Source organism: Delphinus delphis, chromosome 11 (genome assembly GCF_949987515.2).
Source record: "Delphinus delphis chromosome 11, mDelDel1.2, whole genome shotgun sequence".
Classification (NCBI taxonomy): Eukaryota; Metazoa; Chordata; class Mammalia; order Artiodactyla; family Delphinidae; genus Delphinus; species Delphinus delphis.
Genome location: NC_082693.1, coordinates 81,243,959 through 81,258,345, shown reverse-complemented (window position 1 = coordinate 81,258,345; position 14,387 = coordinate 81,243,959). Strand labels below are relative to the sequence as shown.

Below are 14,387 nucleotides of genomic sequence, written 5' to 3'. Positions count from 1 at the left end.
AAACTATTTCCAGTATGAAAATAATAATAAAATTATTATTTTAAAACCATTCATTAGAATCATCTTTTTCCAGACAATGAGAATATGACTAGGTGATATCATTTTATAAAATTGGGAGATTCTAGCTCACTCTAAAAATATTTTAGAAACTCATCAAAAAGCTAAGTAAAAAGGAAACAACTTTTTTTTTAACGTGAACAATTCCTTTCACTGCTAATGTCTGCATCAAATTCAACATCTGTCTTTTTCTTATATCAACTTTGCCAACCTATAAGCTCGCAGTATGTCCTATTAACAAATTTTGTAAACCACAATGTCTAGTAGTTCCTTGGCTCTACACATACAGGTACTCATATCTGTTGAATAAACAGAAGACAACTGCCCTCAGCAGAAATTCAAAACTGACATATTTTTTATATCGGATGCTAACCAACATTTCGATTGGAAAGTATCATTTTAAAGTTTGTTATTCAAAATCAGAATCAGAGAAGAGACACTGTAGAATTTATCAAGGGATGTGACCGGCAAAGTACAGTAGAAAGGACAAAGAGGTCAGGCAACCTAGAAATGTTACCAACATGGGAGACTGAATAATAAAGAAAGTTAAAAATCTTAAGCATGTTTATTCTCAACATGAGTCAGGTCATGCATGACCCACTGATAACTTTTAAATTTCATAAAGATAATTAAAGAATGTTTCTTATTAAGCTAAATAGTATTTCCCAACAAAAATATGTGGTTTTAGAAGTTATATAATATAAATACGAGTACTAAAAGAACAGTAAAGACACTTACTCTTTTATGTTTATTCTGTAACCCATCCTCTTTATTTTCTGATTCACCACCAGTCAGAAGGTCTGCTCCAATGTTGTTAAAGACTTTGTCAATATGCTGAAATACCAAAAGTGAACCAGCTGAATGACGTGCAAGATTGTGATTTTACTGCTTAAAGATCAGAGGCCCCCGAAATGGAGCACACTATCAAGCATTTTTTTTCAAAAATTAGAATAATCTAAATATCTTCTTACCTGAGACCCAACATTTGTAACTTTTGTCTCCTCAGAAGCATTCATTTGATTTCCTATATCCAAAGATCTGTGAGAGAGTTGAGTTATGACAAAGCAATAAAAAGAAATGTATGTTTTAAAAATACTTGTACTAAAAATAGTTAATCCACATGGAATTTACTACAATCTAAACAAACTGCAACTTCATTCTTTAAGGAGAATCATAATCTCTTTCGTTATTTACTACTATTAATGTCTGCTTGCTCCCAAAATGTACATTTGTACACATGTCTTTTTTTTAAAGCTCAGCATTTGAGATTTACTGGAGAACTTAGTGTCATAAAACCGGGCAAGCATGGTTCTTACCATAGGAGAGTTTACAGCTCACTGAGAGACAAGATATGATATGCGAACTTAATGTGATTAAGTTCAGAATCTGTGATTCTAACAATAAATGCTATAATCACTGAATAAGTGATGTGGACAAGATCTATGCCTTGAAAAACAGGTAAGATATAGATAGGAAGGAGAAAAAGAGAATACATAGAAAATTTCTCTCTGTTGTAGTTTTTAAAGATTATTTTCCAGGGTTCCTAAGTTAATATAGTCAATCCATTAAACATGATAAATATATACATCACAGAATACTTAGTGCATACAAAGAGCTATTTCACATCATTCTACACCTTGTGTATTTATTTCCATAAAGCTTTCATCTTACACAGGAGCAGAACCTAAAAAGTTTCTTTTGGGGGACTTGGCTCATGATTGATACCAATTTTGCTGATTTTCAGATGTCTTTGACTCAGGATTAAACTTTAACAGGCATCCTAAAATCATGTTTTGCCTCTGGAGCAAAGAATATAGTGGAGATTTGATCATAAAAACTGGCATTTTCCACTGAAAAATTTTTACCCTTCCCCTCTTCCTTTGAATACTAGTATTTTGCAAATAATTGAGAAAATCCTCCCTAAAAACAAACAAAAAAAGAGGTACACACTGTGGTACTACATATGGAATGAATTCTCTATAACTGTTTCTGGGGTTAGAGAAAAAAGAAGGAGAAATCAAAACACCAGGATTTCACAGATTTGAAAAATATTTTTAAGTGGTGCTCTTGGCAATCAGCACCCTGAGTTTACAATGCCAGTAACTAATGTGACAAGAGATTTTCTTAGAAACAGAATTTTCTTTATGTAGAGAAAATGCTAGGGTTACATCCTATTATGCTTCTGTATTCAGAAATGACATCAGATTTTCAACAACATTCTAAACTCAGTTCAACTTAATATGTTGGAAAATTTTTATATGCTTTACATATAGTCAAATTGAAATCCTTCGGAACATATGTATATATATATAACTGATTCACTTTGTTATAAAGCAGAAACTAACACACCATTGTAAAGCAATTATACCCCAATAAAGATGTTAAAAAAAAAAATGAAATCCTTCAATTTTTCTAGTCCGTATTCTAGAAAATCAACCATGACATAACTTTGATGTCACTCCTGGACCATGTGCAATTCATATGCAACCTACTTACTTCTGCTGTTCTTGCATTATATGAAGTTGCTCCAGTTTAGTCTTATGTTCAGACTCCAATCTATTAAGCATCTCTTTTATGACGGAAATGAAGGAATTGAACTGGTGTAATAAGAAATTGATATGGTTATAATGTTTCAAGTTAGCCACAAAGGTAATCTAATAAAATAATTCAACAAGTCATTCATAATATTCTCTATTTTTATCAGAATATGACCCACTCATAGCACTGATGACATAAGAATAGTACATTTTAGCTCAATATATCATAGCAAGCTTTTACAGTATCTCTGTATGGTGGTGATATAGTTGATGAGACTTTTAAGTTCCAGAAAACATGTTCTCAATAAGTTTTATATCCTAACAGCTATTATTCAGCAGTCTTATATAAATTCAACTCCAGCAGTTATTACATATTGATTTTTCTAGACTAATCCAAAAATGACCATCTAAATTTGTGCATATCTGAAAACAATCTGCTTAATAATGCATAAAAAATTACTCTTTATTCAAATCATTGTAAAAATGACGTTTGGCTAAAATAAGCCTGTTTTCTAAAAAGTTAGTAGAAATATTAAATATACATAATCTAACTTCCAAATAATTAAAATTCATAAAGTATATCTAATTTAAAGTTAAACATAGTTTAAGCTTTGGTTAAACTTTACATAATAATTTTTAAATTTATTTATTTATTTGTTTGTTTGTTTTTGGCTGCATTGGGTCTTCGTTGCTGCACGCGGGCTTTCTCTAGTTGTGGTGAGCAGGGGCTACTCTTCATTGCGGTGCGCAGTCTTCTCATTGTGGTGGCTTCTCTTGTTGTGGAGCACAGGTTCTAGGTGCGCAGCCTTTGGTAGTTGTGGCTCGCGGGCTCTAGAGCGCAGGCTCAGTAGTTGTGGCTCACGGGCTTAGCTGCTCCCCGGCATGTGGGATCTTCCCGGGCCAGGGCTCAAACTCGTGTCCCCTGCATTGGCAGGTGGATTCTTAACCACTGCACCACCAGGGAAGCCCCTAGTTAAATAATTCTTATGGTACTTTAGGATCATCATAAACAATTTATTTTAATAATACCACATATTACAGGAAGACTCTAGAAACTGCTTTCTTCCCCTCCCCAAATCTTGCAACTACGTCTTTGGGCTGGGTGCTTATAAATACACTATTTTATTAATCCTCACAACTCTTCAAAGTAAATTTATTAATATTTCTACTTTATAAATGAGGGAACTCAGGCTCAGCAAGAGAGAAAGCAACTTACTCAGAAATACTAAATAACTTATATGGCAGAATTAGAATTCATACTAAGTCTGTCTCCAAAGCTTGTACTCTTTTCTACTACGTTATGCTGCCTCTCAACCATGCTCTATCATCCATTTATCCTCTGTCTGATCATAAGAGTAACAAATGGCATGTTTCCTTAGCTGTTTACCATGACTGACTCTTTGCTGATTAGATTTTTTAACTTTTTAACAAAATATAACATACACAGAAAAGTATACATATAAAGGCACATCTCAAAAAATTCACAAACTGAATTTAACCAGTAGCCAGAAAAAGAACAGAACATTGGCAGCACCCCAGAAGCTTCCCCGTGCCCCCTTCTAGTCATTTCCTACCCTCCCTCGCCATATGACAAAACACTATTCTGACTTCTAGCAGTGTAGTTTTAACCGTCTTTGCGTTTCATACAAATGGCATCATTCAGTAGATCCTCTTGTGTCTGGCTTCATTTGCTCAACATAATGTTTGTGAGATTCATCTATATTGTTGCAGCATTAACATAGTAGGCCTGCACGGCTATCCTTGGAAAAGCCTGCTTGCAAGGTTGGCCCTTGGTTGGTGTCCAGGAACTCAGATTTTGGGAGGTTCCCACCATTAACTGATAATAGTGGCTCACTGTGTCTAACTGGAATTTGAGTACCAGGCAGGGGGTGCTACTTGATCAGCCCCCAATAAAAACTCCAGGCACCGAGTCTCCAATGAGCTTCTCTGGCTCGCAATATTTCAGACACACTGTCACAAGTCATTACCCAGGAAATTAAGCACATTCTGTGTGACTCCACCAAAAGATGACTCTGGAAGCTTGAGCCTGGTTTCCCCCAGACTTTGCCCCATGAACCTTCTCCCTTCACTGATTTTGCTTTATATTCTTTCACCATAATAAATCATAGCTGTGAGCACAACAGTTGGCTGAGGCCTGAGTCCTGCTGGTGAATCACTGAATCTGGGGGTGGTCATAGGAACCGTCCCCCAACACAAGTTGTGATTGTGTTTGGATTGCTGCATGGTGTTTTCTCTTTTTTAATCAAATGCTAAAAATGTATTTTCCTAAGTTACTTTATCTTTTTCACATAATGTATAATATACTTAGATTATTTTAAATCAGAACTGACAGAAGAGGGCAGTCTTGAATTAGGAACCCTGTCTATGAAATGAATAGGAAAGCAGACCACATCCATGCTAACTATTGTAAAATACAAGATGATATGAATCTAAATATTTCTGCTGATGAAAATAGGCCCCCCAAAAAACAACCATAAAGCTGAAGAAAACTAACACACTTCAAATGTAATTATATATCCTAAAATAAGCATTTGAGAATATTTTAAAACACCCTAAATCATAAATATGAGAACTAAGAACAGAAATGACCAAAAGTTGAAGACTATCTTAGGCATGTTATCATTCTATTTTTCCCCAATATTCATCCTCCCTTTTTGCCAATCCTAATTTCAACCCTGCCATCCAAGATATGAAGAAATTATCAAGACAGAAACTGAAATCTAAGGACACAAACCTTCAGGGGCTTACCCTACCACTTCAAATGAAATTTTGGATCTGATTAATTTTACAAATTTCTCTATTTTGAAAACTCCATTCACTCAGCACTCTCCCCTATGCCAAAAGCTCTCTTGCTTAACTCTCAGCTTTCTGCTTCCTTCATTGCTCTAATTCACTTTTAGTCCTTAATTCCAAACCTTGCCAGCCTATCCACTTCTGACACTCTCAGTTAAATAGTAACCCTTCCCCATTTTTTCCATTATACATCATTAAACATTAGTTTTATGGTGAACAAAATGCCTTGTCATTACTCTATACCTCAAATTTTCTCTCAATTCAATAAAAATTTTTGTTTCTGGCACTGTACTAAGTACTGGGGATGTAATGAAGAATAAGCTATAACAACCGGCCTTCTGGGAAAGTCAGACACACAAGTATATAGCTGTGACAACTACGGTGACAGAAGTATGCAGAGGTAATTCTATAATAAGCTTTGAGTACATAGTCCCTTTGCTCAAACATTTACCACATCTTGAAAGTTCAAATACCTAAACGAGATGAGCATTTAAAGTCTGCCTATTCTAGGGCTTTCACTATCGTGGCCCAGGTTCAATCCCTGGTGGGGGAACGGAGATCCTGCAAGCTGCACGGCATGGCCAAAATAAAATAAAACGAAAGTTTACCTATTCTAGTCTCAATTTATCTTAATATCATCACTCCCTGATTATATTATAGGTATCTCTCAAACTGTATTATTCATTCCCTGTGGCAGATAGACTCTAAAATGGTCCCAATTATCTCCTCATTCTGCTACTCTGTCTTTCTGTAATCCCCTACCTTCAAACATGGGCAGGACCTGTGACTTGCTTGTAACCAACAGAATATGGCAAAGGTAACGGGATGGCATTTCCTTGATTACATTATAAGAGACTATAACTTCCATCTTTCTAGCAGACTCTTTGTGGCTTTGATGAAACCAGATGATGCCGTGTTGGAGGCCCATGAAACAAGGAATTCACAGTGGCAACCAGCTAACAGAAAGCAACAAAGTGAGGCCTTCGGTTCAAGAGTCTGAAAGGAATTTAATCCTGCCAAGGACCATTGAGAGAGCTTAGAAACAGATCCTCCCCCAGCTGAGCATTCAGATGAGACCTCAGTCTTTGACTGCAGCATTGTGAGAAACTGAGTGGAGCATACATGCCCTGGCTTGGCTGACCCACAGAAATTGTGAGATAATAAATCTATGTTGTTTTAAACCTGCAAGTTGTGGTGATTTGTGAGGTAGCAATAAATAATGAATACAGAGCCCAGACATATTTTTTTTTCCCTTTGTTCATGTCAATTTCACAGTCCCAAATTTGAAGTAGTCCCCAATCCTACACATCTTTCAAAATTCTGCTCATTTACTATCTCCCAATTAGGCCTCCAATCAATAATCCATCCTTCCAACTCACATACTCCTTACTTTGAACCCACAAACTTTCTTCATTCATCTCTTTGGCACATTTTTCCTTGTTTTACCAATTTATATGTAATATATTTATACATTCAATGCCAAGAAAACAGTAAGCTGAATAAATTGAATAAAGCACAAAACTACTCCTACCTGATTGAGATTAAGATTGTTTTCAATACTCAGGGGAATCAGATGAGGCAATACTTTTCCAGCCAACTGCTCTTTGGTGATTCCCAACTTCTTATGAGTAAAAGTACATTTGTAAATACCTGACAGAAAAGAGTAAGACAAATGTTATAATTCAGTACCACAAATCAATAGAAATCAGAAAAACAGTGTATCTATATGAAATCTCTTGATAATCAGTATAGTTACAAATTTTTCCTTATCAATGCTTAGAAGGATGCTCTTATATATGGATCAGGGTGATTTCAGCTTTACTGTCAGTTTAGATTTAACATACCATGACACATTTATCCTGTATTCTTTTGGTTTTAAGAACACATTTAATGATAGTATAAAATTAAAAGTCTATCAGAACTAGATACAGTTCTTACAGTGCAGCAGTAAGGCTACAGAATGTCTCTCTATTCTGAACAAATCTAAATATATATTTCAGACATCTCATTCAAACTTGAGACATCTATTTAAAGTGTCTAAGTATAGGTCCTATACCTTTATTCACTTCTTTAACCAGACTCAACATCTCTGAACTTTAATAATTTAAGTCAACTCCACACAAGTCCTTCCCTCTTGTCTTACCTATTTACTCAACTTTCAGGACCCTGCTTGATACACCTATTGCACAAAGCCTTCATTTGGTAAACTGAGCACGTTTCCTCCTCATTCTCTGAATGCTTTTGTGTTATAAGTGTTTTGTATAGAATCCAAAGCTTTAGAACACACCATCTCCTGTTATTCTGCTGTTAATGCACACTTCACTTACATACTCAAAGAAAAACTTTGGGGCTTCCCTGGTGGCGCAGTGGTTGAGAGTCCGCCTGCCGATGCAGGGGACACAGGTTCGTGCGCCGGTTTGGGAAGATCCCACATGCCGCGGAGCGGCTGGGCCCGTGAGCCATGGCCGCTGAGCCTGCGCGTCCGGAGCCTGTGCTCCGCAACGGGAGAGAGGCCCACGTACCGCAAAAAAATAAAAAAAAGAATAACTTTGAGTGCCCATTAAATGCTTATCTGCAGGGCACTATGCTCATTACTTTCCCTTCAGTTGGTCTCACTGATTCTCACAAAACTCCTATAATGATATTATTTTTATCCTCATTTGACAGATGAAGAAACTTTTCAAAGTCACTCCAGGAACTGGCATAGCCAGGACTGGGGTTAGGGCTCTTTCCAGTATGTCAAACTTCTTCTCAAGAAGACTAATTTCTTTGAGCTCAAAAGTTTCATACCATATCACAAAAGTTCTATGTCTACAGAGGTCCACAACAGATTACTTACTGACCATTTCTACAAATATTTACTGAGGGCTTTCTATAAATCAGGCACTACAGTAGGTATTAAAGATACATGGCTGAATAACATCGTTTTTCTTCAAAACTAACAAAGAACTTCAAGTTCAGTAACTTGTTAATGTTTCTGTGATTCCACAGCTAGGTCTATCTCTATTAGTACAGCAGACCCTGAACAGTTTCAGATTGGGCTTTAACTATTTATAGGCAATTTCAGAGTTTTTTTTACAGAGTGATTTATAATTATGCTGATAGAACAGAATGTGCTGTAAGGCCAATAATGCTTCATCGGCACATCACTTAGCAGTGAAAAATATTTGTTCAGACTTAAACATATCTAAATTAAAAACCAGCTCTACCAGTTATCAGCTGTATAACCTTGAATAACTTACTTCACCCCTCTGAGCCTCAGTTTCCTTACTGTAAAACAGAAATAACAGTACCTATCTCACTGGATTTTGAAGAGGACAAAATAAGGTAATGCAGAGAAAAGACTCAGCACAGTGCCTCTTACAAATCAGGTACCAAATAAACATCAGGTATTACTATTAAGACTGGTATCAGCATTTCAAGTAGTCTTGTTTGCCTCTCTTATTTAGTACCATTTTACAGAGAAAACTACATGCTATCATGATACCTGTGAAGCCAGGATTCCCAAATATCTTATTCCTTTATAAATGTCAAGTACTACCACTTTTGCTAAAATTAACACAAAGAAAAAGTTATATCATGGCATTTACCCCATCATTCTTCAGTTACTGAATGCTATATACATGAAAAGAGTACAAAATGGTTTTATAGATTGAAAAGTTTACTTGCATAACTGTAAAACAAAGTAGCATCAAATGACATTAAGTTTTCAGCTACCTAAAATTCCCATGAGGACCGCAGGTTCCTTGGATGGAATTTGTTGTAAGAACGGCAGAATATCATCAAGTACAAACCACTTATCCAAGTATTCCAAAATCTTTCCTAAGCACACTAATGAATTTACACGTACCTATTAAAAGAGGTAAACTGAATTAGTCATTTAAAGTCTTTGCAATCTAGACCAAAGTATTTTAAGTATGAGTATAATCTTCATATAGGTATATGTTAAATCCTCAAGAATAAAAGTAGGTTTAAAAGCTCTCGTCCTTTATTTATATAGAAAATTCACATATTTATAAATTCCCCTGACTTGTTTCAGAAAGAATCTTTGATTGCTTTGCCAGGATACTAGGTAGTTAAAGGTAAGGAATGACTTTAATTTTATATCTTTTTAAATAAAGTAATTAGGATTTGAAAAGCTTTATTACACATTTGTTTGGCAAGAATATTTCCTTGGGGTCATTTGAATTATAAAAAAGGACTTGGGCTTCCCTGGGCGCGGTGGTTGAGAGTCCACCTGCCGATGCAGGGGACACGGGTTCGTGCCCCGGTCCGGGAGGATCCCACATGCTGCGGAGCGGCTGGGCCCGAGAGCCATGGCCTCTGAGCCTGCGTGTCCGGAGCCTCTGCTCCGCAGCGGGAGAGGACACAACTGTGAGAGGCCCGCGTACCAAAAAAAAAAAAAAAAAAAAAGGACTAAATTTTCCCACCAAGTGATTAATTTTACTGGGCTTCCAGTATTTTTCTCTAATTCAGGTTCAAGTCATTCTTAAACTAAATATTTTAACAACATGTGAAAAGTATATTTGTCCTACATAAAGTTTTGTATTTCTAAATATATCTTTAATATAGTTACTAAAACTTGATATTTAGGAGCTCTTTTATCACAATTCTATCAATTGTGATATCTATATTCTCTTGACTATTTTGATAAATATTTCACACCCTACTTTTTTAGCTAGAAATTGTTAAGATAGAATACTTTTAGTCAGGATCATAATATCAATGAAACTATTTTTTTTTAAAGTAAACTAAGAAAAGCAGAAAACAATTAGTTGGTAAAAAAAACAAAAAGCACCACATTTCTGCAAGAACGATGGAAAAAAAATAAACTGGATTAAAGCAGAAAAGGGTTAAGAAAAAAATTACTCAAATTTCCTACTGAAGCACTCAAAGTTAGGGGACAGGGAGTAATGTCAGGGATGGAATACTGTAAAATTATATATCAGGGAAAACTACAGTTATTGCTCACTTTCGTAGTACTATATATAGTCTACTTATAGCCATGACAAAATATATGAACAAACTATAAAAGGGTTATTAAACAATAAGAAAATTATTTAAGCCAATGAGGCGTGAAAGAAAAACAAAGATTAATATGCTATTACTTACAGCAAGGGAAGCCGTTTGTAGACATGCATTTTTAATTCTTGGTATCAAGGCATTTTTCATGGATGGGTAGTCTATAAGATTTGCAAAGGTTGGTATGATGTTTAGACAGAGTTCCTATTAAGAAAATAAATCGGATCAATCTTAGAGACTCTCTCACATACTAAAAAACATTTTGCATTTGCATGGCTAATTTGTCACATAGCTTGAAATAAACTTTTATGTATGGTATATCATTTGACCTTTTCAACTGTTTGAAAGAAAAATACTTATTATCAATTTTGAATTTTACAGATGAGGAAACAGGCTCAGAAGACCTTGCTCAAATTCACGCTAGGTCATACAACTAGCATATATACCCAAATTCCCTGATCGCATTCCTAGTTTCTTTCCCTGATAACACAATTAATTCTTCATTTATTTTTAGAAATAGGAACATCTAAAAAAAAAGTAACATCTAAGTTTTGCTATCTTTCACAACAAGGGAAAATCAAGTACAAAGTCACGTAAAACTATTCGTCTTTAAATAAGGAATTTCTTAGCTGTTACATATATCCATATGATGGATATAAGACAAACATTTTAAAATATATTTTCAAGACTGTTTAACAATATCAAGGATAAAATGCAATAAGATACTATTATATAATCCCATTTTTTAAATCTGTCTACAGGCTTAGGGAAAAAAACTGGAAGGATATATCTGGGAATGTTAACTGTGGGCATCTCTGACAGAGGATTTTAATTTCCTTTATATTTTTAACTATTTCTAAATTCTGAAACTAAAGCCAATATAAATGACAGAAACAGGAAAAGTTATTTAAAACGTTCTTGTTAACTTAATGCCATGCCATAGTGTAAATGACTGTAACTGGGAACTTCAAGGATAACAGAAGAAAGGGGGGATGATGAAGGATTAAATGAGATAAAAAAAGAACAGGAAATGGCTTGAGAACTAACTGGCTGAAGAACCTAATCTCAGATACCTTATAAGGCAGAATGATCCTTGTAGGAAAGCAAAAAAGAGATTACTGAAGAAAATGGGGGTATAAATGTATATCAGGGAAGGAGTTATTAACGATATTTGGTAAACTTAAAGACATTCATTTATGGTTAGCAGATAGAAATGAATCAACCACTAAAAATCTGTTATCAGTATACTGGCAGGTATTTTATTTGCTTTAACTTATCCCCATACTTCCAAAAGGCAGACAGAAAGAAAAGAGTTAATATTAATATCTATTCAGAAGTATAATAAATTATGTAGGTGATATAACTTGAGGATAATAAATACAAACTATATTTAAGGGACTATTTTCCACAGATGGTAGAGAATGAGCAAGGATGAGCAGTCAGTGAGATACTGTGTTCCTGTTACCAGAGGGGAACAAGGAAGTTCAGCGCTTAATTGATATCAGAGTGACAGAGAGACAGAGACTGACTGCACACATGCACTATGCCATATAATCCAGCAGTAGGTTACAAAGAGGGAAATCTTAAATTATGTCTAAATCACTTAGCTAGAGGAGGGGAGAACCATAGGAGGAGACAGAGTAAAGAACCTAAGAACAGGAGATTGAAAAAAACAAAACAAACAAAAGGAAGTCCAATTAGCATATTCTCAGGAACTTCTGCCTATTATTTTCTACTTTCTCTGTAACTGGTGGTGGGGAGGGGAGAATGAAAACATATTCTACGTTTATTTAAAGGTAAATAATTTTAGAAACTGGTTCTCATATACATTTCTATTAATGCCTCTAATGACCCTAACTTTTGTAAACCATCTTTTACTTTTCCAAATGCTTTTCTAAACTCTCTCTAGCCTCTTAAATAGTTCTAATCAAACTTCAATTTAAAAATACCATTCCAAAAATGAATCTCAGAAGTTATCTCCTAGCCTTCTAACTTGCATGAAGCTTGAGGAAAAGATTTTTGTTTCTTGCTCTTGCTCCCTCTCCCAAACCTTAGATAGACTTTAACTTTATCAGACTCGTACCAAGCAATGTTGATACTAGTTAATTGGACTGGTGACTAAACACTTATATTGAATGGTATCAGAAAAGCTAGTTTCTAAAACTTGGCAAAGTGCACAACTCAATTTGAATTATGTATTAACTATTTTAATAAAATACTTGCTGGTAACTTACTGGCCAAACTAACCCTCTTAGGAAGAAAAATGACCTTTCACATCACTCGATCCTCCCTCTCCTCCCTAATTTCACTGAATATAAAACCAGGTTGACTACACCGGGTCTGTGGGAACGTTTCAAGAAGCTATAATTCACAATTCCTTTGGAAAGCACTTAAAAGTAATAGTAAGTACCTTCCCCAATCATTCCACGTCATTTGGACAAAGGCAGCAAGAGATGACGTTATAAGGAAAATTTTTAACATCAACTTCACAACTTGGAATAAAAGAAAACTTAGATAAGGACTGAAATGAGTCAAACAAGTGACCTTATATGTGTGGTATTAGTTTCGCATTTAAAAAAAAAAAAAGCTTTGGTCAATAACTTACAAAAAGTAAAATTCTGGGCTTCACTGGTGGCGCAGTGGTTGAGAGTCTGCCTGCCGATGCAGGGGACACGGGTTCATGCCCCAGTCCGGGAAGATCCCACATGCCGTGGAGTGGCTGGGCCCGTGAGCCATGGCCGCTGGGCCTGCGCGTCTGGAGCCTGTGCTCCGCAATGGGAGAGGCCACAACAGTGAGAGGCCCGCGTACCACACACACACACACAAAAAAAGTAAAATTCTTTGTTTTTCTTTACTAGAATCTTTGCACTGGTGAAGAGACCATAAACTTTTAAATACGACACCTTTTATGCAGTGAGATGTTCTTAACATAAGTATTTATTTTCCAAAGTGAGAAAAAAAAGCTCAAACTAAATTATACTTTTAATAGCAATCCAAAAATTTTTTTCCAGATAACCCATAGAACCAAAATTTTAGTAGCAAAATTACAGAACTAAAAGTTTGGCAAAGTATGTGATGTTTTAACAGCACTTTTGTAACACAAAAGCATGACTATAAATGCATTAGGGATGGTCACACTAAATTACTATCTGCTTTTCTACCTACCTCCTACACAAATTAACTTCAATGCAAAAGGAACATTTCTGAATAGAAGATTGAGTTACCAAACATGAAAGAAAATTATGAGTATGAGAAGTACCTACTTAACGCTTTCATAAGAAAAAGGCACATACATCTTTGTCATTTTCATTCATATACTAATTACTCATTTAGGAAGAAGGTATACAGCAAACCAAACTACAACAAATCAAACCTTCTATTATAGTACATTACTGATAAGTAAAAGCAACAAATCATTTTACTTTATTAATACAGGTGTTCATCAATTGATTCTTCAAATTAGGAGTGAACACACTAGTAGTAGTATACATCATGCAATTCAATGGATTAATATATACTATTGAGCTTTATATTAAAAAAATTATGACAAACTTAAAAGGTACTTTACTTCTTTCTTTTGCCTTAAGAATCAAAATCATCATTAAAGGAAAAAAATTGAATATTATACCTGGATCTGAATGGAAGGAGCCTCTAGGGCTCTGTAAACCATTGGCAGGACACTGTTCTTTATCTCATCAGGAGGAGTTTTGGTTAGTAGCAAATCCATTTTTTGGAGGAAAATTAACAAAATCTGTGTAGAAAAGGCAAACAATGTATTAAAGTCTAGAATCTTTATGACACTTTATACATGTCAAAATTTAAAGTAGCTTCAAAAGAATAAGTTATGTATTTTGACACTCACCATGTTGCTAGCCTGAAGGCATGGAAGACAAAAACATATAAATCAAGTCTCTTATGTTTCTAGAAGCACTATATTTAACATCTGCTCTCAGTTTA

General features: G+C 35.1%; 1 protein-coding gene across 3 annotated transcripts in view; it reads right to left on the bottom strand.

Moving 5' to 3' along the window:
- Window positions 1–14,387, bottom strand: part of SCYL2 (SCY1 like pseudokinase 2) — a 59,879-nt gene that overhangs the window by 5,124 nt on the left and 40,368 nt on the right. For all 3 annotated transcript variants that reach the window (XM_060025453.1, XM_060025451.1, XM_060025452.1), the window contains exons 10-16: window positions 14,059–14,181; window positions 10,521–10,634; window positions 9,126–9,258; window positions 6,940–7,058; window positions 2,554–2,654; window positions 1,029–1,095; window positions 796–891 (exon numbers count right to left, since the gene is read on the bottom strand). In XM_060025453.1, the coding sequence (XP_059881436.1) occupies window positions 796–891; window positions 1,029–1,095; window positions 2,554–2,654; window positions 6,940–7,058; window positions 9,126–9,258; window positions 10,521–10,634; window positions 14,059–14,181 (753 nt within the window). The remainder of the gene's footprint in view (window positions 1–795; window positions 892–1,028; window positions 1,096–2,553; window positions 2,655–6,939; window positions 7,059–9,125; window positions 9,259–10,520; window positions 10,635–14,058; window positions 14,182–14,387) is intronic.